The 25,113-nt window shown below is 44.4% G+C and overlaps 1 protein-coding gene across 1 annotated transcript in view; it reads left to right on the forward strand.

Annotated features, from left to right (window-relative positions):
* CADPS (calcium dependent secretion activator) overlaps positions 1–25,113 on the forward strand; it is a 203,395-nt gene that overhangs the window by 131,387 nt on the left and 46,895 nt on the right. Inside the window, exons 15-19 of the mRNA XM_035546629.2 lie at positions 5,872–5,973; positions 6,857–6,920; positions 7,560–7,683; positions 19,138–19,244; positions 24,771–24,927. Of these exons, the coding sequence (XP_035402522.1) occupies positions 5,872–5,973; positions 6,857–6,920; positions 7,560–7,683; positions 19,138–19,244; positions 24,771–24,927 (554 nt within the window). The remainder of the gene's footprint in view (positions 1–5,871; positions 5,974–6,856; positions 6,921–7,559; positions 7,684–19,137; positions 19,245–24,770; positions 24,928–25,113) is intronic.

The raw sequence follows: 25,113 nt of genomic DNA on the forward strand, positions 1-25,113 counted from the left end.
ATAGCTCTCTCATTAGCGAGCATTAGCATTAGCTCCCCTTAGTCTTTATCAGCTGTAAGCCACCAGAAATAATATTATTGTCATAGACCTCGAGGAATTGAAAAGTCTGCATAACGTATTCATAATGTTTTCTTTTATGTTCTAATTGCATATCTGGCTATTTCACATAAAGGCAAGATTTCCACACGGCTACTTTAAAAAAAAAAAAAAGGGGGGGGGGGGTATTTTGGTCCTATAAAAGAAGTGATAAATCCATCAACACGTCCCTGCGCTCAGATGAGCAGCCCTGACTGCAGACCTCGCGGGGCGTAGCGCAGTAACCCCTCGTTAGGTGCCGGCTCCGTATCGCAGCCAGACCCGTGATGACACGGCGTGCGTTGCGGCCGTCTGTCGGATACAATCCGGCATCACCCGCGACCGGCAGACAACCGGCTCGGGCTGACGTGATTCGTTGCAATAGGTGTAGGATGGCAGTGCTCAGAAGCCATTCGGTTCAGCCGCGCGGCGTCAGGGCTGTGGATCGCACATGAGGAGCGATGAGCCGTGACTCGGCGCTGGCGTGGAGGGGAGCGGGAGCAGGACGAAGGCAGGGCTGGGAGGACGAAGCGGCTCGCACCTTGGGCAGCGTCGAGGGAAGCCCCGAGGAGAGCAGGCGGAGGGCTGAGCCAAACAAAGGGCTTTCAACCGGCGTTGGGTGCGCGGCGTGAATTCCCAGAAGAAAGGGACGTCGGGCAAAACTGGTGTTCGCTGAATAAGCGTTTTCAAGGGGTCTAACCAGGTGGATTCTTTCAGATCAGCTTTGCACGGGATGATGAAGGAGGGCAGGACAGGCAGAGTGCTCCCACCCGCATCCCAGTGTGGCCAGTGCTGCGGCTGGACTGGTCCCTGTGCAGCCGGTGGGGCTGGCGCGGGCGAGTCCTCCCGCGAGGCAGCCTCCGAAAGCCATTCCTGACACACGCCGTCCAAGGCACTAATCATCCATGTTTACTGTATAGCTCATATGTGCTGCACCTGGCAAGCGGCAAGGGAGCTGAAGGCAGCACGTGTTTTATATTTGAGTTGTTACTTAAAAAATCAAATTATTTGCATCAGTTTTTGACATTGTTTTTTTTTCGTTGGCTCTGAATGCCAGGGCTCACAGTGCATGCAAAGATCTGTTTGCTACGTGTAAGCAATATTTTCCCCAGTAGAAAAAGTGTAGACAAGTTAAACATAAAAGGTGTAAAAGATGATCTGTCTTTTCAGTTGTAAGCCGCCGTGGTATTTCATGCAGACTTATGTCAAAGAGATTAACCCACTGGAGCTATACTGTATATTTATAATTGCATACAAATGCATGCTATTGCTTCATAGATTAGTCTTTGTTAAAAATCATTTTGATATATTTGTTTTAGCAGCATAACTAGCCCTGGGGGCACTGGGTATAATTAGAAAAGGGCATGGGGGGAGGCGGGGCTTGTAGAATAAAGCAGTGGCCTTAGGATCACAGGTCCTAATTATAATTTATAATTAACCCTAGAATTTGCACAAACCATCCAAGCTAAACAAGGACTATCGTTTTCGCTGTTTAAATTGCAACCCCTTTTCTAATTTCACCACCTGCTTTGTTGACGTTGTTGTTTTTGTGGCTTAAAACTTAAAAACAAAGAGGGATTAGGAAAGCAGCATTTAAAAGTTTTCGTATGAAATATTTACATTGTGAGTTGACTAGGTTTGAGCCAACATAATGAATCTGTAGCAGAAGGAGTGATCTGAAACTTGTTTACTTATAATTTAATTTTTCCTTATTTATTTTTCTTGCCTTTTTTGCCCTTCTGCTTTCCTCTCTGCCCACAACTTATGCCGTGCACCTCCAGTGTCCGTGAACAGGAGCTGTAGATAACCAGACGAAATGGTGTCTCTACTCAGATGGAGACGTTCGTTCTGTTTGTGGACCTGAACTCACAGACTCAGACCCATTTGTGCCTCTGCACATACCATGTACAAGCAGAGCTATTTTTCACCCTTTTGCTCTTCTCTCAGTGCCCGTCACTGCTTAGCCCAGTGTTAGGAGGAGGTGGTTGTGCACTGTGTGTGAGCACATTCGTTTCCCTTGGCTGCATTCGAGCTAGCCTTGCTGCAGAAGTGCTGCGTGCTGGAGGAGTTGGTGAGGCTGTCCACCAGATAAAGTATCAAATATAAAAGTTGAGCTGGAGATCTTTGTTGAAAAGAAAATTACCAGTAAGCATCAGGACGAGCTGGTGAGACCTAAACTTCTCTTGCAGATTTTTTTCAGCCCCATCAGCCATGTACTCGAATTGTCTAGAGCACAGAAGTGAATCTTAAATTATCGCAATGCTAAGCTATATACCCTTTGTGTTCTTGCGAAGGGAAAATAAATATGTTCCCTCAAAAAGATTGCATTTTCAAAGTATATTTGACTTGCATATTTAATTAGGTTTCAAAATTATCCAGCTAATGAATTAAGTGCAAGGCTTTTGGTGGTGTTTTTCCAGTTCTATGTATATCCTGCATTTGTCACTAATTAATGAGTCCCTAATGCTTCAGCTTCTGGGAAGATGAGCAACAAAGATTAACATAACTAGTAAATCCGAAGATGTGCAGCTGGGTTATAGTATTTGAAATTTGACAAAAACATGGGAAGTATTATTATTTGTGACATGGCTCAAGATGGGGGATTGTGAGGAAAGCGAAGATGACAGAACTGGTGCTAACCACTGTGACAACAACTTGAAAAGCAGCCGACATGACATCTTTCCTATCATGCTGCCGAAAATGTCAACTTTGTGAAGGACAGTGAGAAAATGGTTTGCCGAAAATTTGAAAGGTAGATTCAAGAGATGCTCATCATGTCAGATGCAATATAGTCCACAGCTGGGTGAGAAAGGGAGTCCTTGCAGTGGTGATGGCTCTCGGTTGGCAGGCCCTTCCAGACATCCGTGCTGCTCCAAAAGTGGCTACAGCTGACCTGTAGATTGTCTCAAGTTTGCAGGAGCATGATACAGGAGGGCGGCGTGCCACTTACACCGCACGGCAGGCCCTGTGTGACAGAGTGGTGGCCAGGGCCACCGGGCTGGACATCTCACTGCCTCACGGCAAGCCGGCGGCCATGGGCTGAGCGCGGGGGGAGCAGGCCGCTCGCCTGCCTGGGCTGGGTTTGCATCTCTGTGAAGGTGGAGGGTTGTGGTGACAGAGCTGTTTTGGCCAGGACTTCGTTCTCCAAACCCTTCCTTCCTCTTCGTGTGGGTCAGTGCTTTAAAACCAGTGCTTCCAGAGCTACACCGCGCAACCTGCATGCGGCCTATGGTGGTATGTCAGCACGTGTCCCACACCACTCGTTAACGTGCTAATAGCCGGTTCTGACAAAACTGAAGCCCTTAAATACAGTGAGAAGCTATGATTTGGGTAGACGGGCTGCGACCCAACCTGAGCTGTCAGACACGGGCCTGATCCTGCCTTCATCAGCATCAGCAGTGAGTCGCCCAGATCTTTGCATACAGAGCCAGCTTTTTTTTCACACACCACTGCACTCTGCTTTCGATTAAATCCCTTGAATATATATTTTTAAAGCTGACAATGATTTTAAAGGCAGCCTGGATGCTTACTGTCCTCTCTGGGAGAAGACATCATCCAGATCCACGTAGGTAACCGCAGCTCCCTCCAGCCTGTCAGTAAATCTTGCCGTCGGAGGTTACTGACCCTGCAAAGGGTAACACAACTTTCAGACCATTTCCAGTCCACCAGCAAATCACTGCCAGGGCAGGCGGCTTTCACTGCCTCGTTTGTCAGCGCTGACACAATTAACCCAGTGACACCGTGAGTTGTTACGGGTACAGGGCGAGAACTGGGTGCCAAAAGTCAAATGAGGGTTTCAACCTTGCCCCTTCATGTACAGCATTTATCGCTGTCTGTCCTGAATTACCTGCTCCTCTGCTTGGCAGCAAACCCGGCACTACGAGGTGCACAGCATAACAAAAGGCAGGGACGTATCTATCTGAGTGTTAAATATTTTATGGAATTTTAGAATAAAAATATATTAAGCATCTTCAGACATTAAATTTTGCTCAATATATAATTTCTTTTTTTTTTTTTTGTGGCTTGCTCATTTCTTCAAAATAACCAGTCCTAATTAGGTACTAATGAGACCAGATCCATACTTCCAAAAATGTTTATGAAATGTATTCCCCAGATAAGACATTTTATCTAAGTTTTAGCCTAAATCTTTTTCCTTTTTTTTTCCTTAATGCACAACTGAATTTGGCAAACAGTCAAATAACAATTTCTGATGAAATGCTATTTAAATTTAAATACATCCCCTGATATTCAAGTATTTTTTATGTCCATATTGTAAGTTTTATTTAATGTATATTTAGATTTAAGAATATGCCGTGAATATCGTGTAAGGTTTGCTAGTTACTCTCCTGAAATGTTTTAATCATTTATTCACCTGTACTGGAATATCAGAGTTTGTATTTATGATATTGAAAGCTTACTAAATACAGGGTCAAGGAGAAGTGATTGTACAGATTTTATTGCTTTTCATTTTTATCGTCTTTTTTTTTTTTTTTTTTCTCCTAAGTTTAGGGCCTTTGATTCTTTAAGAGGAAAATAAAGCCAACCAATTAACCCCTGACAGGAGGTTCATTAGAAGCTTTGTAATCCCTTGCCAAGTCTTTTGTATAACCAAACCAGTCTAGTGCTGAGGATTTATGCAGCTTAGGCTGAACACTGGAGGAGGCCTTTAAGTAAGAACATTTGTTCAATTTTAAGATGCCTTACATTACCTACAGAGAGCCTGTGCCAGCAGAGTTGCCCAGGAGTACACAAATCCGTAGACTTTGCTCGTCGGTAATGGGGAGCGGCGCTGCCGATTGTCTGGCTCGCCGATCCCTTTGGCGGATGGATTAGGCGAGCTCCTCTCCCTGCCTTCCTCTGCAGCGAGCTTTGCCGTGGGGCTGCAGGGGGAAGGAGGGCACGGCTGCTTTCAGCTCCCGGCTGGGGCTGCGTCGGCGGTGGGACGGGGCGCGGGAGCACGGGGACACCCGTCACAGCCCCGGCAGCGCCGCGGCAGCGCCCGCTGCACACTGTGCTCGGTGACGGACGAGGAGCACCCGAGGCAGCGGAGCCTGGGGTCTTACAATGCACTCCTGTGCACGCACCAAATGCCAGAGAGTAGTAACTCATACTCCCTGAAATTCGGTGATAACGCATGTTGATTTTTGTCACTCGAACTGAAATGAATGAAAAGGCATTGCATTTTCAGGTATAAAATACTTACCACTCTCTAGGTGCATTTCAGCAGAATATACTGAAGATGGTTCACTTCGAGAAATTATTGTAATAAGGTGATTCAGTGGTTCTGAAGGAGTGCAGGATTTTACATTCTGTTCGTATACAAGGCTGTTGTCGATATTCTTTACACTGTGAATTGTGTTAAATTAGCAGCTGAATTTTTCTGCAGAAATGAAGTCCATATTTTGCCAGCAGTGGGCCCAATCCTGCGTGAAAGCTGGCATTGTGCTCCTTGTTATATACCTACATTTAAGAGGGGATTCTGTTTTTTAAGGTTTTCCTGTCACAGCAAAAAAAAAAAAAAAAAAAAGGAAAAAAAAAAAGAAAGAGGAGGGTGTGGGGGGAAGTCCATGTGCAGATTATCATTCTGAGAGGGGGGATATTTCTTGCTTTCTTGCTTTCTGATACCTTTGCGGTCGTGCTGCTGTGACCGCCGTGTCTCGGCTTGGCACATGCCCTGTCCTGGGTCTAATGGCTGGTGACATCTGTGTCCCAACCTGCAGCATGTGCTTTGCTGCGCAGATGATTTCCCAGGGTCGTGAGGTGGAGCCTGAGTCATTCACGGCATTTCTCCTTCAGGCCGGACGGGATAGGAACGGTAACCGTAGATGAGAAAGAGCGATTTGAAGAGATCAAGGAGCGGCTGCGTTTGCTTCTGGAGAATCAGATCACGCATTTTAGGTAAAGGCAGAGACCCCAGGCTGAAAGGGAGAGGACTGATTTCCTCCAAACTCCCTCCTATAAAGAGTAAAGCCAAAAGGCAGGTTTTGAATGCATGAGGGAATCCTGCATGAGTGGCACGGACCTAAGCAGGGCAGTGTTTGTAGCTGGAGAGGGATTTGAAAGAAATAACCTTTAAAGGGTATTGCAGAACTCCTGCTTCCATACTCATGGTAATGCTGTGATTTTTTTCTGAAATTTAACTTCCCCGCCCCCCAAAAAAATCCCTTATTATTTTTCTGCTCAGTTATTACCCATTTATGTTTAATGCTTCCTAGCATACAGATAGGCAGCATTTTCTGGGGGGATGTCATAACTACAGAAATAATGGATGTTGCCCCCATAAAAAGGGATGAGCTGCTCACAGCACACCAGCCTGGCCCTGCGTGGCTCACACACATGTGCACACAAGTGGGTGACGTGGGTTTGTATGTAGGGTCTGTGGGCCTCGGACCTGCACCCTGCTGGGACAGTGGCTGCTTCAGCCCTGTGCATCACCAGGTCCCTGGCTGGAGGTAACTGGTGCTGTCCTCTCCAGGGGGCTTTGTTTCATTTTTGCGAGGAGAGGATGGTTAATTCTTTACCAGGAGACCTAAAAGCTCCCCAGGTGACACCCAGATTTAGTAAGCTAAAACTGGCTGACCTTCCCAACTGCCCCTTATTCTGCTCTGCTGTCTTAGCATCCACACCATCAGAGCCTTTCTGAAAATTGCCCCATGGAAAGAATGCTAATACCAGACAGAGGGAACAGAGAATTGCTTGGTCCTGTTCAGGAAAGGATCTTTATAGCACTGGAAAGTCATATTGACAAGCACCTGATGTTAATGTGATGTGTTTTTTCTAGGTACTGCTTTCCATTTGGCCGTCCAGAAGGTGCTCTAAAAGCTACTCTCTCACTGCTGGAAAGGGTAAGCATAAGAATAACAAAGAGTTGTTGAAATGACCTGCATTCATGTGTCTTTCCATCCAGAAGAACTTAAAGAACTACTGTTTTATGTGTAATTAGTGGTAGTTAATATTGGAATATTAAGTGGGGCTGTTGATTACTCCTGCTTCAGCCTGGAGGCCAGGCGCAGCCTGGCACAAACAGCAGCACAGCCTATCTCTGTGTCGATAGTTACGGGCCAGCTACCTCGCTGACAAGCATTGGCACTGCAGACCCTTCCTAAAGTGATACCTTGCTGCTAACCTGCAGCACAGCCGAACCCGGACGCAAACCCAAGTCATCAGCAGAGCCTGGGAATGGCATAACTTTACCCAGCCCTGGGGAAGTTGCAGGAGGTCTTAATGTCTTGCCCTAAGGAACAGGAAGCACAGATTTTGGGGCATGCCATAGGGCATGGATACAGACAGAGAACACTAGGGAAGGGGTAAGTCCCACGTCTCAGGCTGGCCAAGGTGACCCTGTTGTGAATCCTGCCTATTGCATGCTTACCCCGAGAGCCATGCAGCGCTAGAGTAGGAATGGATGTGTTTGTTGGGCTTGGAGAAAAAAAAACAGTTATGTGCGCCTGATGCCACAACAAATCAGATTTTCTTGTGTCAAGGTCCTGATGAAAGACATAGTTACTCCAGTCCCTCAAGAGGAGGTAAAAACAGTCATCCGTAAATGCTTGGAGCAAGCAGCTCTAGTCAATTATACTCGACTATCAGAGTATGCCAAAATTGAAGGTAAGGCTCTTTCTTTGTGAAATTACAATTTTGTTATATTTCTAGGTGGCATCTGTGGCTGGGAGCTATTTGAGAGAAATTCATTTACTATTTATTCACTTGTCAATAAAATTGATGTGATTATGAATCATTTTTGTAGTGTTGGCTTTTGAAGCAGTAAAGAGTGGAAGCTATGTAAAATGTTTCTTTTTCTGGAAAAGAGAGAGGAAACAGTTAAAAAGAACTGTAGCTTTTCTTTTTTTTTCTCTCTCTCTTTTTTTTTTCTTTGATCGTTAGTGCATTTGGCCAGTGGTGTAGTATTCAGACTCATGTCGTGGTTTTAAAAAACAAATTGAGAAATACTTGGGATGTCATCTTTGCAGCTGAAGGTATAGTGCAGCTAATTGCTTGTGACAGTGGAGTTCAGGAAACAAATGAAAAATAAGAAGCTGAAAAACTGTTTAATCTATGCTTAATCATTTGTAACCAATTTAAAATGTCTTTTTCTGGGAGTGTTTCATTGTCTTTGCACTTTGCATAGCAGGCATTGATCAGTCGGTCCCATACTTGCATCAGATTTCTTTCTTGTCACTCTAAATCCGGCACAGCTGATATTATTGACCTTTTAAGTTATGGGAGAATAATAACCAGTGACCAGAGACACATGTAGCCATCAAAAAGACATTTTAAAGCTTGCTGGAGGATACGTGTTAGCTGAAGCTCTCTGATCCAGTAGCTCTTTACATGTTGATCAGTTTATGTTGCTACCTTGTGGGCTGCTGTTCCCAACTGGAAACTCCTACCCAACTGTATCCAAGTTTGCAATTGCTTAAACCCGTATGTTCCAGATGAATGGTATGTTCTGTTCCAGAGTTTGGGTTTCTGTCATGTGTGATGTGAAGCTTTCCTACAGCTGAGATTATCATTGTATGCCTCTAGGACAATATTGAGAGGAGAAAAAAAAACAGCTCCCTCTGATCTTTTCTTAGTTCTTGTTTACATGAAAAATTGGGTTGTTATATGACAAATTGTCCAGGTTCTGTACATGACATGTCCTCTCTTTTTCCATTTTTTTCTGTCTAACGATGCAAATTGTGTACCAGTGGTAATGAATTCATTGTTATGCATCCAGTGAGAAACACTTAAGAATTGGGCACTAAAAGGATGTTTATCAACTCTTGACTTGGTAATGAGTGACAAAAATAGAGAAGGAACGAAGGTTTCATAAGCACTGTATTATCAGGCAATTTATCGAAGTACTCAACTTCACAGGATATTTTAATTGGTGTATTCTGTAAAATGCAATGTTTAAATATACTTGACAAGGCTGGAGAAGGACTGAGAATCAAAAGCAGCTTTTCTGTGATGGATGCTTCTACCCAGTGCTGGCTCCCTTAGGTTCTCTGTGTAAATATCACTAACTCGTTGGTAAGATTTGCTCTCTTCTTTCAGATAAATCTATGCAAAAACAAACTTTATGATCTGTAAGTAAAAATGCATTCATTTCCAAAGTAGAACAGTTAGTGTGTACTTTTCCTTTTGTGCCTCAATTCTTCTTGGTTGTGTTAATTATCTGCCCTCTTTTTGCACTGTGACTTGTAGGTCTGGGAATACTTTGAAGCAACAAACTTTTTTTCCAGCTACCTTTTCAGAGAAATAGTTCATTCCACACTACCTGCTCTCTTCTGCTTTTCTCCTCCTTTATCCGTGATTGGCCACAGCCACTTTTTTATCCTATCTCTGTAAAAGTGGTTGTAACACCAATTTCGAAGCATGCTGGGCTTGTTAGTTCAAACAACCCAACATCCGCCAGCTGCATGCATCAGGTTTTCTCTCATGAGCATAGTCCACTACGTGTTCAAATAGCTCCTTGGAAGAGCAAAGGACAAATTTGCCTTGGCGAGGTGCATCTCTGCGTGCCGTGCATGGTTTTGAAATCCTGCTCTCAAACGCTGACATCCGAATAGCCACATTTAAAAGAGTTTTCTCAGAGATGCAAAACAAAATCAGTGGCGGCAGTGCTTGCGGCTATGTTTATGAAGAAATACCTGCGAGAGCCTTAGATACTGAAGGCTGAAATCCTTAGTATCTTGGAGCCTTAAACTAATGAAAATCTATTTTCCTCTATTCATGACGTTTTGACCATATTCTTGCAAACAGTTCCGAACAAACCTCTAGAGTCATGGTCACAACCTCTCTTGTGACTCATGGGCATGCTGAATGGTTAATCCAGTAGACCTCCGATTTGAACCCTCCTTTCCCCCCCCCTTTTTTTTTTTTCCTTTTATCCTGTGTGTATCCCAAAATACTCTACGGCTATTTTCCTTTTAACCTAATATAAAGTTTTCCTCTGACCTATAACCTATAACCTCTTTACCTCTGACCTAAGCCTCTTGCATGCCCAAATCCTCTTTTATAGGGAAAAAGAGAGAAATGTATGAGCATCCTGTCTTCTGCTTGGCCTCTCAAGTGATGGATTTAACCATTCGTGAGTACCTACCACCCTCCTCTCCATGCTGTCCTCACTCTTTCTGTTCTCATTACCTCAAGAAAGTCCAGATCCAAACCAACTCACTCTCCTTGCTTCAAGTCTTTTAGCATTGGCTTGTCTGTTGCTTCTGTCTGTGAAACCCAGTGTGAGAAGTCCAGTCACTTTTTATCAGCCTAAAACAGGTTAGACAATTTAGCCATTTGTTTGTGATAAACTCAGACTGTCTGTAAGTTTTTTCAGTTACTCTTTATGTCTGTGACCTGAATGCATTTTTACTTTGCTTCCGTGTAACCCCAATTTGTAAAGTGCTTGTCACTGGTACACAATCAAAGGGCAGCAGCTACACCGGGGAGAAACGAGCTAGCGGTCAGATAAAGGACGTGGGGAAAAGCCGTCCCTTCTCCTGCGTACACGATCTGTAACCAATCCTGTGTATAAGACCCTGTGAGGCTGTCCTTCCTCTGTACATCAGATCTTACATGTCTCCTGTCCGTTCTCTCGAGCGGAAGCGCTGTACTTGCTCTCCTCCTGGATTTTTTGGTTTGCTCCTCTCCGCCGAGCTCCGGAGGGGACACACGAGCCCAGGTGCCGCTTGGGGAGCCCCTGCACGTTCGCAGAGCTCGCGCTCTCCGATTTTCTATTTGTGCAGCACTTTCTTTCACCTCTTTGAAAGGAGCTTCTTTTGGTAACACCATGCTGCTGGGCGGGGGGGCGAGACGGGGCAACTTTTCTTCTTTTCAAATGTCATATATCACGCATAACTGGGGGGCTGTGCGGTCCACTTGCTCATTAATCCTGCCTATCTGTTCTTGTTTCTCTCTTTTCTCTCCTTGTCGCTTTCTCTCTTTCATATAGAGAATCAAAAGGATGCAGGTGAACTATTGTATATGCATTATAAATTACTAGGACTGTTGAGTTATATTTATTTTGTTTATTATTTTTTTTCATAGCTCCTTAAGATATGTACTCCTTCAGGCTGAAAATGGAGATGCATTGATACTTAAGGAGTTAATTTGTGCTGTCTACGTAACCTCTTTTGCCTCCTTCCTTAGAATAGAGTGTAGGTTAGAAATACCTCATAGAAATCGAGTGTCTTAAGAGACAGTTTTAATGGAGAACCTGGCCTTTGTAAAGAGAAAGTTTCTTGTTTTCCAAAAGAACTGCAGCTCATTTTTGGCGCAGAAATGTTGGTGATCTGGCCATTAATTTAACACACCCAACAAGCACATTAATGACGAAACTAACGTTCATTTTTGTTTTTCATATCTTCTGTTTTATGCCCTATTGGGAGGACTGGTTTTTTATTTTTTTATTTTGTTTTTCAATTTTTTTCGTTAATGTGTGACAAACAACCCGGTCAGACAGAAGTCGTGTTTGTCTCTCGTTTATAACCTGTGGTGACATGTGATGAGGCAAAGGTTCAGCGCAGACCAAAATGCCCGAAGTGCCTGTCTCTTCAGAAGGGGTTTTGGAGGTCTGCAGCCCCCTGTTCTCGTTTCTGTTGTACACCAGAGTCCTGGTTTGAAAGTCCTTGAAACCTGAACTGTTCATCTCTTTTTGTGAGTAGATTGTTATGTTTTGTGGAAAAAAAAATAATAACAGGATTTGGTTGATTTCAGCTGTTTGCAAAGGGAAATTGCTTTTATAAAGCGGAAAAGGGACTGGGCTAGTTCTGCCCAGGCTTCCCCAGGCCTCCGCAGCTCACATTTGGCCCAGGATCTACAGCACGGCACTAAACCCAATTTTGACTAGCAATATTCAGGCAACAGAGATTAATTCTTCCCTACATCTGCGAGAGGTGCAGGTACACAAACTGCAAATATAACCATGGCAAGTGAGCTATTTCCGATGGCCACAGCGGGCTGTTGTGTGTTAAGCACAGCGCAAGCACTGGGCATCGCTCTTGCTGTCAAAGGCTTGTCACGTGTTGCAAGTTTGGGAATTCAGAAGGACCTTTCTTTGGCCCAGCTCGTTTAAAAATAAAACTGCTTCTTGATGCTCGGAGCGAGTGAGAGGACAAAGCGAGCTGCGACTGCCCTGCTTCATGCCCACAACTCTACCACTGTCTTAAATGAAAAATTTTCAGGCAAGGTCAGCAGGACTCAACTTGAAATCAGTTCCTCAGCTTAAGTGGAGTAAAAAGTGACTGGGTTTTGGCCTGACTTTTTATTTATTTTGCCAAAAGCAAGAATAAAAATAAGATACTGAAAACAACTTCTTAAACACACAAATGTCACCCCTTGTTCTCCTTTCCCCTGAAAAGTTTGTAGTCTCCTGCTTGTAGTCTCATAAAAATATGGACTTAAAATAGAATGCTAAACAGAACATTACAATAATTAAAGATTAATGGCTTGTTTTAATTATTAATCAGACAAAACTACTAACACTCACATTAATAATTGCAACCTTTTAATAAGGGTTTGAAGGCATATCTATATAAGTTGGGAGTCCATCCTTCCTTTAGAAAAGAATTTCCCTGTCCCTTATGCACAGGATTTGAAAAATGCACTGCACTGTGCTGGAGTGCAGTGGCATTAAGGGATCCCGTTCCCATGAACACGAATGCTACTTCGCTCTGCTGGAGTTGAGTACAGGCAGCTTTAGAGCTGGTGCCAGCCACAGTGATAGCTGTCAGTTCGGTCATTCCTGGTGCTTAGTATAAGAGTTTTGGTCTTTAGGTTTTAGATTATATTTCATGTAGTGAAATGTAGTGAATTTGGTTCTGGCCTCTGTAAAAAAGAGGCTTCCTGTGGTCCCCCGAGCTGATGCATGAAGATGAGAAGTGAAGGAGATGTAGGGCTGGGGACAGCTGGTGCCTCAGTGCACGGGGCAAGGACCACCAGCAGGGCAGCTCTGCAGACAGAAAGCAACTTGAGATAGACCCAGTGACGTCACATTGCTCTGTCCCTAGGGGAAATCAGCTTGTTTTGGGCCATTGGGGGACCAAAAATGCAATTTTTCCTCATCCCCTGCCCAAGAAATAGCAGCATCGCTGGGTGTACCGTCCAACCCTGAGCTACCCATCCTGGCCAGGGCGGGTGCAGTTCCCAAGCCCTGGTGCCTGTCCCTTCCCACGTCAGGCTGGGGACCCGGGCACGCCGGCAGGAGAGGCACCGAGCACGGCGGCCTCGGCTGCGTCAGCCTCGGCTGGCACCGGCCGCGGAGCTTCTTGAGCAAGGCGCTCACCCCGGCAGGCGTGGAAAGCATGCTGGGCTGGGGGAGCGGGTGCGGGAGAGGTCGGTGTCTGAGTGGAGCGATGCAGCAGGTTGCTGACAAGCAGTGGTATTTGTCAAGGCACTCGTACTGGCCCTTGTCACAGTCCCCGCGCTCACTTTACGTCACTCGCGTTGCCTATTTCTGGATCTCAGCCTGGGAAGCTCCGTGCACGTACCCGTAATCTTTACAGAGCGCACTGAAGCCATAGGGGCTCAGCTGCTTGTTTATTAACCCAACCTGAGACAAGAAGAGGTCCCCTGGGATTTATTAGCCCAGCCACCACTAGGCAATCACCCCCAGCATCTGTGATAAAGCACAGAGCTCATCAAGAAAATCAAATGATATTCGCCAAATAAATACGGATGCAAAATATATGATACCATCAGACTTTGAGGCAGGAACAGAGACTGAAGTCGTTAATAAATCATATATTTAACCATGACTGTAACTCAGACGTAAATGCAACCTGTGTTTGTTTGCTTGCTGAACTGCTGCTTTACTTGTTTCGTTCCTTGAAGTGGCATTCGATTGCATTTGACAAGGAGTCATTACACAGCTTCCTAGATTTTCTGTTGTCCTTTAAAAGCCCGTGTTCAGGGCAGTGTTGAAGTTGTTACACGATGCTCTGCACTGTGGCATTATCCTTCCACAGAGCTCTTACCAAAGCAACTTGCTGCCTGAGGCATGACATATAATTCAGATGTGCAAAAATTCTTCACGAGGCTAAATAACCACCAGAAAGTCAGGAGATCAGTTTTCTTTGCAGAATATTGAATTTTTGAGAGCTGAAGTTGAGTCTCCTGAGTTGATAAAAAAAACCATTTCCGTGAAATTTTCTTAGTTTGAAGATAATGCATCTTGGTTTGGGAGAAAAAGTGTTATCCTCGCTGAAATCCCTTCCAGACACACATAAATCTCAAGCAGGCACCACAGCACCAGGCAGGATGGGGCGTGCTGCCCACAGCTCTCAGCATCACTCCCAGAGGAGTGCCTTTGCCCCAGCACCCCGTCCCTGTTTGAATTTTGAAGTTACGGAGGTGCTGCATCTCTTGCTGCTTCCTCCTCATCCTTCTCTGCTCATGGCTTTTCCCCAGGGCAGAAAACATTTGCACAAGTCAGGCCACTGCAGGAGCTGGATGTCAGCGAGGTCTGAAATCTGCTTTCTGCCGGGGTCCGCGTGGGCACCCCCCTCCTTAGCATGAGTATTTCCGTGGTTGGCGGTGCAGAGGCTGGGCTCGCATTTAGGGGTGATTTAGGGTCGCAGCGCACAGAGGCACAATGGGGTGCAGATTTCCTTGGCTCTGGCACTGCTAGGAGGAGCTCTCTCTCTCGGACTCCCCAACATTGGAGCCAGCAGGACTGACATTCCTGTGGCGAGGCATTCCTGCCACTTGGCTGCCAGACGCAGGTGGGAGGAGACGTGCCACAACCCCTGCCCGCGCCGGGACCGTGGCACAAACTGCTCGTCCAAGTGGTGAGCAGTAAAATATCCTTCCTAACCATTACATGCTGGGCTCAGGAGCCATCAGCGAGTAGCCAAATTGAATTCTTGCTTATGTTTTAAATGAGACTGAAAGTCATTAGGCCAATGCCCAAAAAGCTGGTGTTTTTGTCACTTGAGGCTGAGAGGTACGATTTCTGGGGACAAAGCCACCCTGGGTAAACATTGAACAAGGAGCAGGGCAACTCCAGAGATAAGCAAATAGATTTGTTTTTCTTGTTAGCAGAAAACAAAACAAAACAAACGAAAAAAGAAAGCCGGAAGCCAGTGGCTCAAATCTAAGAGTCTGAATTAAATCGTTACAGCTTAAAAGACTAAAAATGTGTGTGTGTGTGTGCGTGTGCGTGTGCACAGTTGTGCATTGTGTGTGTGTTTGTGTATGTGTGTACCTCTGTGTATGGAGAGAGGGAACAAACCTAACTCATACTCTTTAACTGAGGGTTTACTCGAATATTCTTTATTATACTCCGATAAGTGTTGTAATTCTGTGAGAATTAAAAGCAATCAGAAATCTACTTTGCACAAGCCAACCGATTTTTTTTTTTTCCACTGGAAAATGCAATCAAAATGGCAAGGACTTTTGGCAATAGAATGTCCAGATAAATATGCCAGAATCCTTGCAAATGGCATTATTAAAAATAGTCACAATGCTGCTAAAAACTGTTATTAAATGTAATAGAAACTATTGTGTTAATATATGCACAGTATATAATTTATTCTCTGAGTGTATGTAAAAGGAAAGGCTATTTTCTTTGAATTTTTCCTATGCTGATATTGTAAACTATATGACAGATGGGTCAAGTCCTGATTGCAGTATTCTAACATTTGGAATAGCAAGTAACATATTTGATAGAGCTGGCAAGTTTTTATATATGATTCAACCCAGAATATAAAAGCCACTAGAATTCCAAGTTGAAAATAATTAAATGAGCTGGAAACGATCAGGAACCACACATTTTTAAGTGACAGATTTTTTTACATGTTTAAATTGCACAAGAATATTTTATAGCTCCCTTTAACCAACAGTGACGTTTAATTCTAAAATGTGTAATTGATATTTGTAAAGCAATTAATTCATGTGGCTCGTTATTCTATTGCTAAATGCACCTAAGCACTGGAGCGCTGACTTAAAGTGATGGTTTTTAGTCACCTGCTCTGAATTCCGGAGTTTTAGCTGAATTACTCAAAGTCAGGTTTGTCACGTGGCTGCATGAAAGGCAGTTCCATACTGGGGTTGAATTTTTAGCTTTCTGATTGCACGCTGCCATAGGATGTAAGAACCTACTGACTTCTAGAATATTTGTTGTTAAACGGTGTCATTCCCGTGTAATACTTCGAGTACCAACGAGCAAAAACCCAGCAGCTTATTCCATTTGTATTTGACCATTCCTGCTTATGTTCCTGTCAAAAGTTTTCATCTTTTTGTCACTGTTTATGACGTCCCTTGTCTCTTTACTTTTGGCGTCTCTCTCCGTCACGCACAAGCAGCCCGTCCATCCAAGCCTAAGCCACCGGCTGGGCCACCGTCATCTCCTCAAACGCAGACTAACATGATAAATCATATGCTCAAAGGCATGGCCAAACAGACGCCAAGTACTGTAATAGTCTTCCTTCCTTTTATTCAGTGCTTTCCTAGTCTAGCAGTTGCTTGTTTAGTATTAAGCAGTTGCTTGTTTAGCGTTAGGGAGCTAGTTCTCGTGTGCAGCTTTACGAAACACCTAGCGCGACGTGGTAGGTTTTTAGAGATTTAGAGGTAGCGTTTATTTCAAAATGTCCACATTTTTTTGTCTAGCAATGTCTGACATATGCAACATTTTCAAATATCAACGTCAGCACAAAATAACATTGTTGTTGCATAACATTTTGCATGAAAACTATAAATATGTATGAGCTTTACATGATGTTGGATGAAATGTTTGATAAGTATATCGTATACGTTTGATGTAACTGTCAGTGCTCCAGCTATCTTAGCAGAATATTCTGATGTATAGTAACTTAACCAGGGAAATATTTAAAATAAGAAGAAAAAAAATTAAGATTGACATCTGCTGGCTGCCAAAGTTGTATAAGCATCAATATTTTCTTTAAAGACAGCATCTCTGAGCAGTTGTTCTTATTAACACTTTTGTCTTTTAGTTGTATTTGAGAGCAGATCAGTGTTGCAAATGAGAATGGGTCTGATGCTGCTCTGATCAATGGAAAAGCTTCCCCCTGGCTTTGGAGGTGCAGAAGCAACCAGAGCTTACTGAAGGACACTCCTTTGGACTCTCTTTGCATAAAAGGAACAAGTTTCTTTTTGTTGTACCCAGCGAGGTGCTGGTTTTAATAGGAGAAGGAAGGACGAGTTAACCAGTATCAGTATTTGCCCAATAAAGTAGGATAAGGGGAACCTGGATTTCTTTTTGTTTCCAGTGATAGAAGAGACGAAAGGGAAACCTGAGAAGAAATCCCAGAGCCCCTGTCTGTGCTATCAATCAGGAAAAACGGAGAAAGAATTTGCCATGTTGCATCTCTCCGCTGAGCCAAGCACCTGCAATGCCAGATTTCAGCTGGCCTGGCTGCTCAGCTCCTCTGAAAACAGCACCATGTACTCTCACACAGCCACCTGAGTGTGGCCATTCCGAAAAGCATGCCTTTCCTTTTCATGGGAAATTCACTGCCTGTAGACGTACATTCAGAGAAAAGTAGGAGCAGGCATGCTGTTGAGGCGAAGAGCCGAGTCCTCAAACTTCAGCGAGCCCTCAGCAAGGCAGGGATTTCTGCCCCAGTACTCAGCGTGGGACCCAGCAGAGCAGAGTGGTGACATCTCTGTGCAACCCCAAGTTTCTGCTCCGTCAGAAAACAAAACCTAAGCACTAACAAAATGCTAATGCATGCAGGAGCCTGGAGCAAGGTGCGCAGCTGCCTTGCATCACAGCAGAACCCAAGCTGCTGGACTTAGCTCTGGGCATCCCAAGGTGAATTGGGATGAAATCCTTGCTAGTAAAGGAGCTTTAATTCGTGCACGTCTTGCATTTTGCTTTGTTGAGCTCAAACAGTCTGTTGTATGCTGTATAATTGCAGCAGACTGATTTGCTTTTGTGGTGTTTTTTTTTTTTGGTACTTCACCTATTTGCAAAGTCTCCAGCTTTAATATCACGGAGAGACCAAAATACATGTAGGTGGAGAGGTATGAAGCAGCTGATGTAGCACCAAAGTGCTGTCCTTCCCCCTAGCTATGCTAGAGCCAGGTTTGGCACCCAGTCATTAGCCAGAGGGACATGTCTGTAGTTCCAGGTGGTGACACACTGCAGCACAGGTGGATCCCCAGGGAGCAGGGCTGCTGCTCTGCTTCTCCCCAGGGTGACCAAAGCAGGTGAGCCATGGGGTCAGGTCACAGGAGCCTCCTTGGTTGCACCTAGCCAGCTCTGTGGAAGCTGCCGTTCGATAAAAATGCATCTAGTTTGTTTTTTTCTCTATTATTCCTGTTGAAATACTCTAAATGGCCCAGATTGTTCGCACCTCAGATGTTTAATATGCTAATAGTAATATGTTACCTGGAGGAATATGATTTGATTGTTTTGAAAAATCTTCAGAAAATGCTGCAAAATAACTCAATATAGCTAAACAGCAAGCTCCAGGATTTAAACTCCTTGGTTTGTTTGCGGGGTTTTTGCTGTAAAGTTGCATCTCTTTTCCCATATAAATCTTACGTATGAACACCTAGTGGGATTTACCACTTTTCACTCCCTCCAGCATGCGTAACTCCTTGACCTTTGTGAAGTTAAATCCTGGAGCAGGTCAGACCTGCCGTTTTTGCTTTCAGTAGCAGGTGAACATTTAAATTGCTCACGTTTGACAATTTAGTAAAAGTGCAGAGAGATTTGTTTAAATTGATCTTAAAAAAATGTTAAAATCGTACAGACGTGATTTGTAATGCATCATCTACGTTGAAGGACACATATTGTTCATACATTAGTGGCCAGATGCTGTCTTTAGGGAATGTAATGTTCCTATTTGAGCTAATAAAGTGCCACCACCTCACCATAAAGCAAAACAACTCTGACAGTATTGTGAGATTTGGAGCTGGAGCACTGTATTTTCATAGTATTATAAAGAATGTGGCTTTCTGGTTTGCTCAGTACTAATTATATAAGCATTTAACATATGCATGAAAAGATCTTTAAAGCTGTAGAATATTATGGGATTTCTTAAACCTCTAAAATTACTTACTGTGCATCTAGCTTTTCACTCTGCCTGCCTTTTAACTCAAGTTCTTGTACTACAGAAAATGTAGGCCGGTTAGTCACACCAGCTAAAAAGTTAGAAGACACAATACGTCTGGCAGAATTGGTAATTGAAGTCCTCCAACAAAACGAAGAACACCATGCAGAGGTGAGCAGCGGCGCCCTGCGACCTTGTGCCCCGCAGGTCTTGAGCAGGGTCTGGTCGGTTGCTGGTGGCTCTGTGTACTTATGGGATGTCTTCCAAACAGGTGCTGGGTTATCTTTTTAGAAGCCAATAATGGCGATAAAAGTGTTGGTGAAGGCACGGGACAGGTCAGGAAGACTGCTTTTCAGAGGGGAGGGAGGGCTAAAGGAGGAATGAATTAAATCCTGCTGTTGTCTACATCAGTCTGCAGCCTTTCATGCAGCGCCAGCAAGAGCCCAATATATTCACCACCAGCTACGTGCAAGACCAAGCCCGTCCACTTTTGAGAAAGGTCGTATTGCCCAAAATGTCCTGTGTTTGTACCTCCAGACAGCATTAGCGGCGGTCACTGTCAGCAGCAAACCGCTCCTGCTGTTGAGAGCTGTGGCAAGTGAAACCATCACAAAACAAAACAAGGATTTTTGGTCCCTTCCTGAGCATTCAGGTCGTTTCCAGGGGTTTCCCTTCACCCCTGTGGTACATGATTAACTGCTGTTTTAGCTCGCTTGGTTTTCTGTTGGCCGCTTCTGTCTTGGTTTATTGGGAATACTTCAATTACTAGCTGTGGAGATCAGGACAAATTATTCTCTGTTACTAATTATTTGAGGTACCTAATGCCTGATAAACTACTCTTAACTCTTCAAAGCACTTTAATGGAAAGATTTATGCTTTAAAACACTGAAACTGTGTTAGAGTCAGGTATATTTCAGAAAATCCTGAGGCTCGATCCTGGAAACACTGATCCCGAGGCCGCTGGCAGTGCTGGGTGTAGCCCCGCCGTCAGCATGCCCGGACAGGGCTGCCCATGGGGACTTGCCCACCCGTGTAAGTGTTTGCAGGATTGAGCCCGGTGTTCTCTGTAAATCTGGTGCTCTTGGCTGTGTTGGAAAGTGAATCATTTCTAAAAATCAGAGTGAACAGTTATTGTTTATGACTGTAGGTATTGTAACACTCATGCGCTCTTTTCTCTTTTCCTTCCCATTTTTAGATATACTCACTATATTTTGCATTAAAAGCATTTGATAACTAATTTCACAATCACCTAAAAATCATTCCAGTGTATATTAAACTTGCAATATAACTTAACTTATTGATAATACACAACAATCCACAACACCCAACTAATGCCTGATTGCATATTTAAATTTCCTCCCTGTTTTTCTACTGTTCATTCAATCTTGGATGATCCTGGCAGGGGAAAGAGGTATGTGACTAAACTGAATGACACGAGTCACTCCTGTCATATTTCGTGCATGCCCTCTCAGTGCCATGTTTCCTCCTGGGATTTTACCTGGGTTGCCCTCGCTTCCGTAACTTTAACCGAGGAATGTAACAGCAACTCCCAGTCGGCTGCTTGTGGAGCTGGTAGCCTTACACAGGAGGGTCAATGTGGCGTAGCAGTCCAGTCCATGCATGTAGCAATGGGTATCTTTTACGAGCGCTGCAGTTACATCCCAACACAACCCTACCTGCCTGGAATCTCTCCTCAGCCTGTTGTTACCTCTGTTGTTTTGCATTCACCCGATCTATAGTACACTGTGGTGGAGATGGACTGAGTTCTACACAAGTGACTAGAATGGTAGTGTTCTTCCTATGGTTTTGTCTGTATGTGCCTTGTACTGGATATACAGTATTTATATGTAGAGAGAGAATATACGTGGTGAAGAGTGAAATAAACTTCATTTTTTTCGCAAAAGTGAGGAGGTGCCTGAGAGCACTGCGATAACTTGCCCAAGGATAACGATATTTTATTCCACTCATCACCAGCACAGGCTGTTTGTGCAACCAGCCTGGAAAGAGCTGATTTTAAAGTACAAGTAATTTTGAAAACAGTACACTTCTGAAGCAGGCAGTTACAGGGCCCGTGGTGTTCAGCCAGCTGCGCTGCTCCTCACAAGGACAAACGTTCAAAGCTGTACTTCAGCATCTTCTGTGTCACAAGGCTGTGATTAGAGACAGAAGGTTAATGCCAACAAGGATAGGAGGCTTCCTGGTCCCTTGTTCTGAATGGTGACCTGGAAGGGTGAAATTCTTCTCTGTCCAGAAGCCCCGGATGCTGTCAGAACGTTACTGAACTCCTGTCCCGAGGGTTTCTGTGGCACTTCAGCAGTGCTCAGGCAGTTGGCCAGCTCTCTGCACGCTTGGAATTGCACCCAAAGGAGCAGAGAGGCAAGAGGCTGGCGGATTTAGCACATCATTTTTATTATGCGTCATGGCCACATTATTCTGCTCCTGTGCGATGAGAATTGCTGAGGTACTGTACTTTTTTTTTTTTTTTCAAATTATTCCAGGTGAGATTTTTTGTCTTCTTGTCCATTCGCCTGAGGGTGAGAAAGTTCAGCCTGCAAGGTGCAGCTCTTTGGTCTGCTTTGGATGTTCAGCAGAATTAAATGGCATCAGTTACTGAAGGAATGCCTTATTTTCTGAAAACCAACAGTTTTTGTGATTAAAACACATCCCTTTTTTCCCAACATGGCCATCCGGGCAGACACACAAATGGGAACCCAGAAACCAAAACTCAGAGCACAGAGTATGTTCAAAAAACATTAGAGCAGGAGCATTGTGCCTTGTCAGCTGGGTTTGCCTTACCCATCAGAAAGAAGCAAAGCAGCAGAGACAAAAATGCAGGAGAATCAGTGGTGCCTTGGTAGGTACTGTGTAGAGCAGGAGGTCTCTGCCGTGTGTCACCTCGCTCCTCAGATGTCTCCCAGCTCTGATTTCCTTCCCCTGGATGACTGATGGCACACGCCAGAGACCGTGGCCTTCGAGTCTTTTGGAACCCATGTTCTCTCTCTATGTATACGTATGTGTATATGTATATATGTATTTTAACTCCTTGAGGTCATACATATATACATGTGTATCCATGTGTAAAACATACACTAATAGGTGTGTTTGGCTAGAAAGAACACTTTGTTTTGCCTTTACATCGTGTTCTGAGTGAAGCAGGTAAGTAGATGGTAAATAAAGGAAATGTTACCATCTTGAAGGAGTTCCTCAAAGCGTGGTGTTATGCTCCCACTGCAGGAAGGTCCTGTTCACTGAGAGTAGGGAGGAGGAGGTTGAGGAGTCTGGCATTAAGTTACAGACTTGTGGAGCTAAAATTTTACTTTTCCAGTAAAAGGGAAACTATGACTGGTTTGGGCATTTTTTTTTTTCCACAAATGATCGTATGCTTTTCTTCCTCATTCTTTTAAAATAGCATTTTTTTTGCTTTTTCATGGAAGCAGGTTTTTATTGCAGGACTCTGCAGTGATTATGTTGGATTTGTTGCAGAAGATACTCTTTGGCCTCCCCTTTCCCATCTCCCCAAATACTGGCTGCTGCTGGCCCTTCGTAGCGATCGCCTTTTGGGCACAGATGTGGGGAGGCAGCGTGGCAGGCTCTTGGCAGGCAGAGGAGCAGCCAGAGAACCACGTCTGTGCAAGGACAACCTCATCACCCTCCTTCAAAAGCATGGACAAGCGCTGCTAATTTTAAGAGGACCCTCAACAGCCACATTTCTCAGCATCCACTCGTTTCCCACAAACATTTTTTGGGAGGATGTTTGGGCAGGCATCCGAAGCAGACCTGATTCTTGATGGTTTTGGTTCCTGCGTGATTTTGCAGAGACACCACACCTCTCGTCGCAGCACTCACAGGTGTCCATGGGCTGGGCTGGACACAGAAGGAAGCATTGAAGAGCATTGCCATGCCCTCAGCCCTGTCAGACTCCCTTGCTTCGATTTTGGCTTTTTCTGAATAACAAACTCTCTGTCATAGCTGCGCCTGGGCTGTCCAGGTGTCCCAGGGGAGGCATTGCTGCAGCGATGCCTGACACTTTCCTCCATGTGTGTGGGGCTGGGGATGGTTTGCAGATGAAGGAGCCCAACTTACGCACCTCCTCCCCATGCCATGACCACATGGATGCTGTAACCTGCTGGCATTGCTACTCCGGGCAGAGCATGGCCCAGCCTGCCCTGGCACCCCTGCACCTCCATGGCTGGGCACTCCAAAGCTTTGCCTTCTTGGGGGTTATTTGGTTATTTTGGTGATTTTACATCTTGGATGTGCTCTGAATGCATAGTGCCCTGTGTCACATCCAACCTCTGCATGTCTCAACACCAGTTTATATCAACTCATGGAATAATAGCAGGGTAATGTCAGCCTGCTTTGCATTTTGGGGGAGCAAAGGAGTGGATATAGTCCCAAAGTCCTCCTGCCAGCATCCCTCTCCATGGCCAGGAGAACCAAGAGCTGGCGTTGTTCTCTGCAGCCATGTAGAACAGGATTCGTCAAAGGCATCCTGCTTTGTCATCAGTGTCAGCAGGAAAACATCAGTGAATCAAAACTGAACCCTAAGAAAACTAAAGTCCATTTTGCTTATTCAAGTCTGCCAAAAGCTTCCTTCCAGGAGGCAAAAAATACCCCTCCCTGACCGGCAACTCCTCTTTGAACCAATTTCTTTATTCTTGGTCTTTTCTGTTCCATCTCTAGTCTTGTCCCTATGCTAGAGGTTTCATTCTCTTGCGGAGTGCTGGAAAGACATTTCTCAGATCCTTTAAGTCACTGAGTAATTTCCTCTCCCTTACAAATTACAGCACATGGTCCTAACGACAGCACTTCTCACATTGCATGTGCCCAGCCAGAAGTGATTACTAAACACGCATGCATGCGTCGGGAACATTCACATCTGAGCCATGTACGATGTGAATGTCACGTCACAGGGCCCGGCCAGTGAATTTTAAGGACCCGTGTGCATGAGAATGAGTTACTTCACTGATATTTTTTGGCTTTCAAGATTAGATATATTTTTTTCCTGCCTCTGTGAAAATACAGGCTTGTCGTAGATTTTTTTTTATCTTGGCATGTTGGTGATAGAGCTTTGTTTCCTGATAAGTAGCATTAATGAAGGTGATAGTGTGTTTAGATGGATGTGTGTAGCTGACCATGTAAAATGAACAGTGCTCTAATAACTCTTACAGGTGATGCTTGAAACATTTCCAGATAAGAGTGTGAAAGATTTAGGACAGATTCTAATGTCTTAGGCTTCTAGTTTTTCAAGACAAATAGAAGTAGAGAATCCAAATAAAATTTAAACTGTTGAAAAACACAGCAGAAGACCCACAAATAGTGAAGAAAGTCCCCAGTTTCTGTACTTCAGAATAATGATTAGTTGATCTTTCTGATAATTAGCATAACTAAAGACGAGTGAAGTCATTTATTGTAAATTGAACAGACAAAACCTTCTCTGCCATGTTACAACTGCCTGCCTTTACGGTGGAGCTCTGAATAGATCCTCTGCAAGAAACCTTTGTATGAAAACAGCAGTGCCTAATTCCCGTGATTAGCGCTGTACGTGCAGCCAGCACTTCAAAGCACTGTTCTCTTTACAATAAAGGTGGTTTCCAGGGGATGCACATTTTTTTAAGGTATGTGGCCTAGCATCTTTGACTGTGCTTTATTAGAACTAACATACTGCTCTGTTATCTTTTTCTACCAACCCTGAAGGCCTTTGCTTGGTGGTCAGACTTAATGGTCGAGCACGCGGAGACCTTCCTGTCACTGTTTGCAGTGGATATGGATGCTGCGTTAGAGGTGCAACCCCCAGACACATGGGACAGCTTTCCGCTCTTTCAGCTTCTAAACGATTTCCTCCGTAGTGACTGTATGTATTGTATTTTGATCGTTTCTTTTCAGTGGGCGGCTCAGGTTACTGCTAACACTTTCAGCCTCTCCGCACTGCACAGAGAACTGAGATGGGTAGAGATGCACAGTACAGACTCTTGTAGCATCGGCTTGATTTTGTTCCATTTCCACTAGAAAAAAAAAAAAAAAAGCAATTCTCTGATGC

The sequence above is a fragment of the Cygnus atratus genome, chromosome 10 (genome assembly GCF_013377495.2).
Source record: "Cygnus atratus isolate AKBS03 ecotype Queensland, Australia chromosome 10, CAtr_DNAZoo_HiC_assembly, whole genome shotgun sequence".
NCBI lineage: Eukaryota > Metazoa > Chordata > Aves > Anseriformes > Anatidae > Cygnus > Cygnus atratus.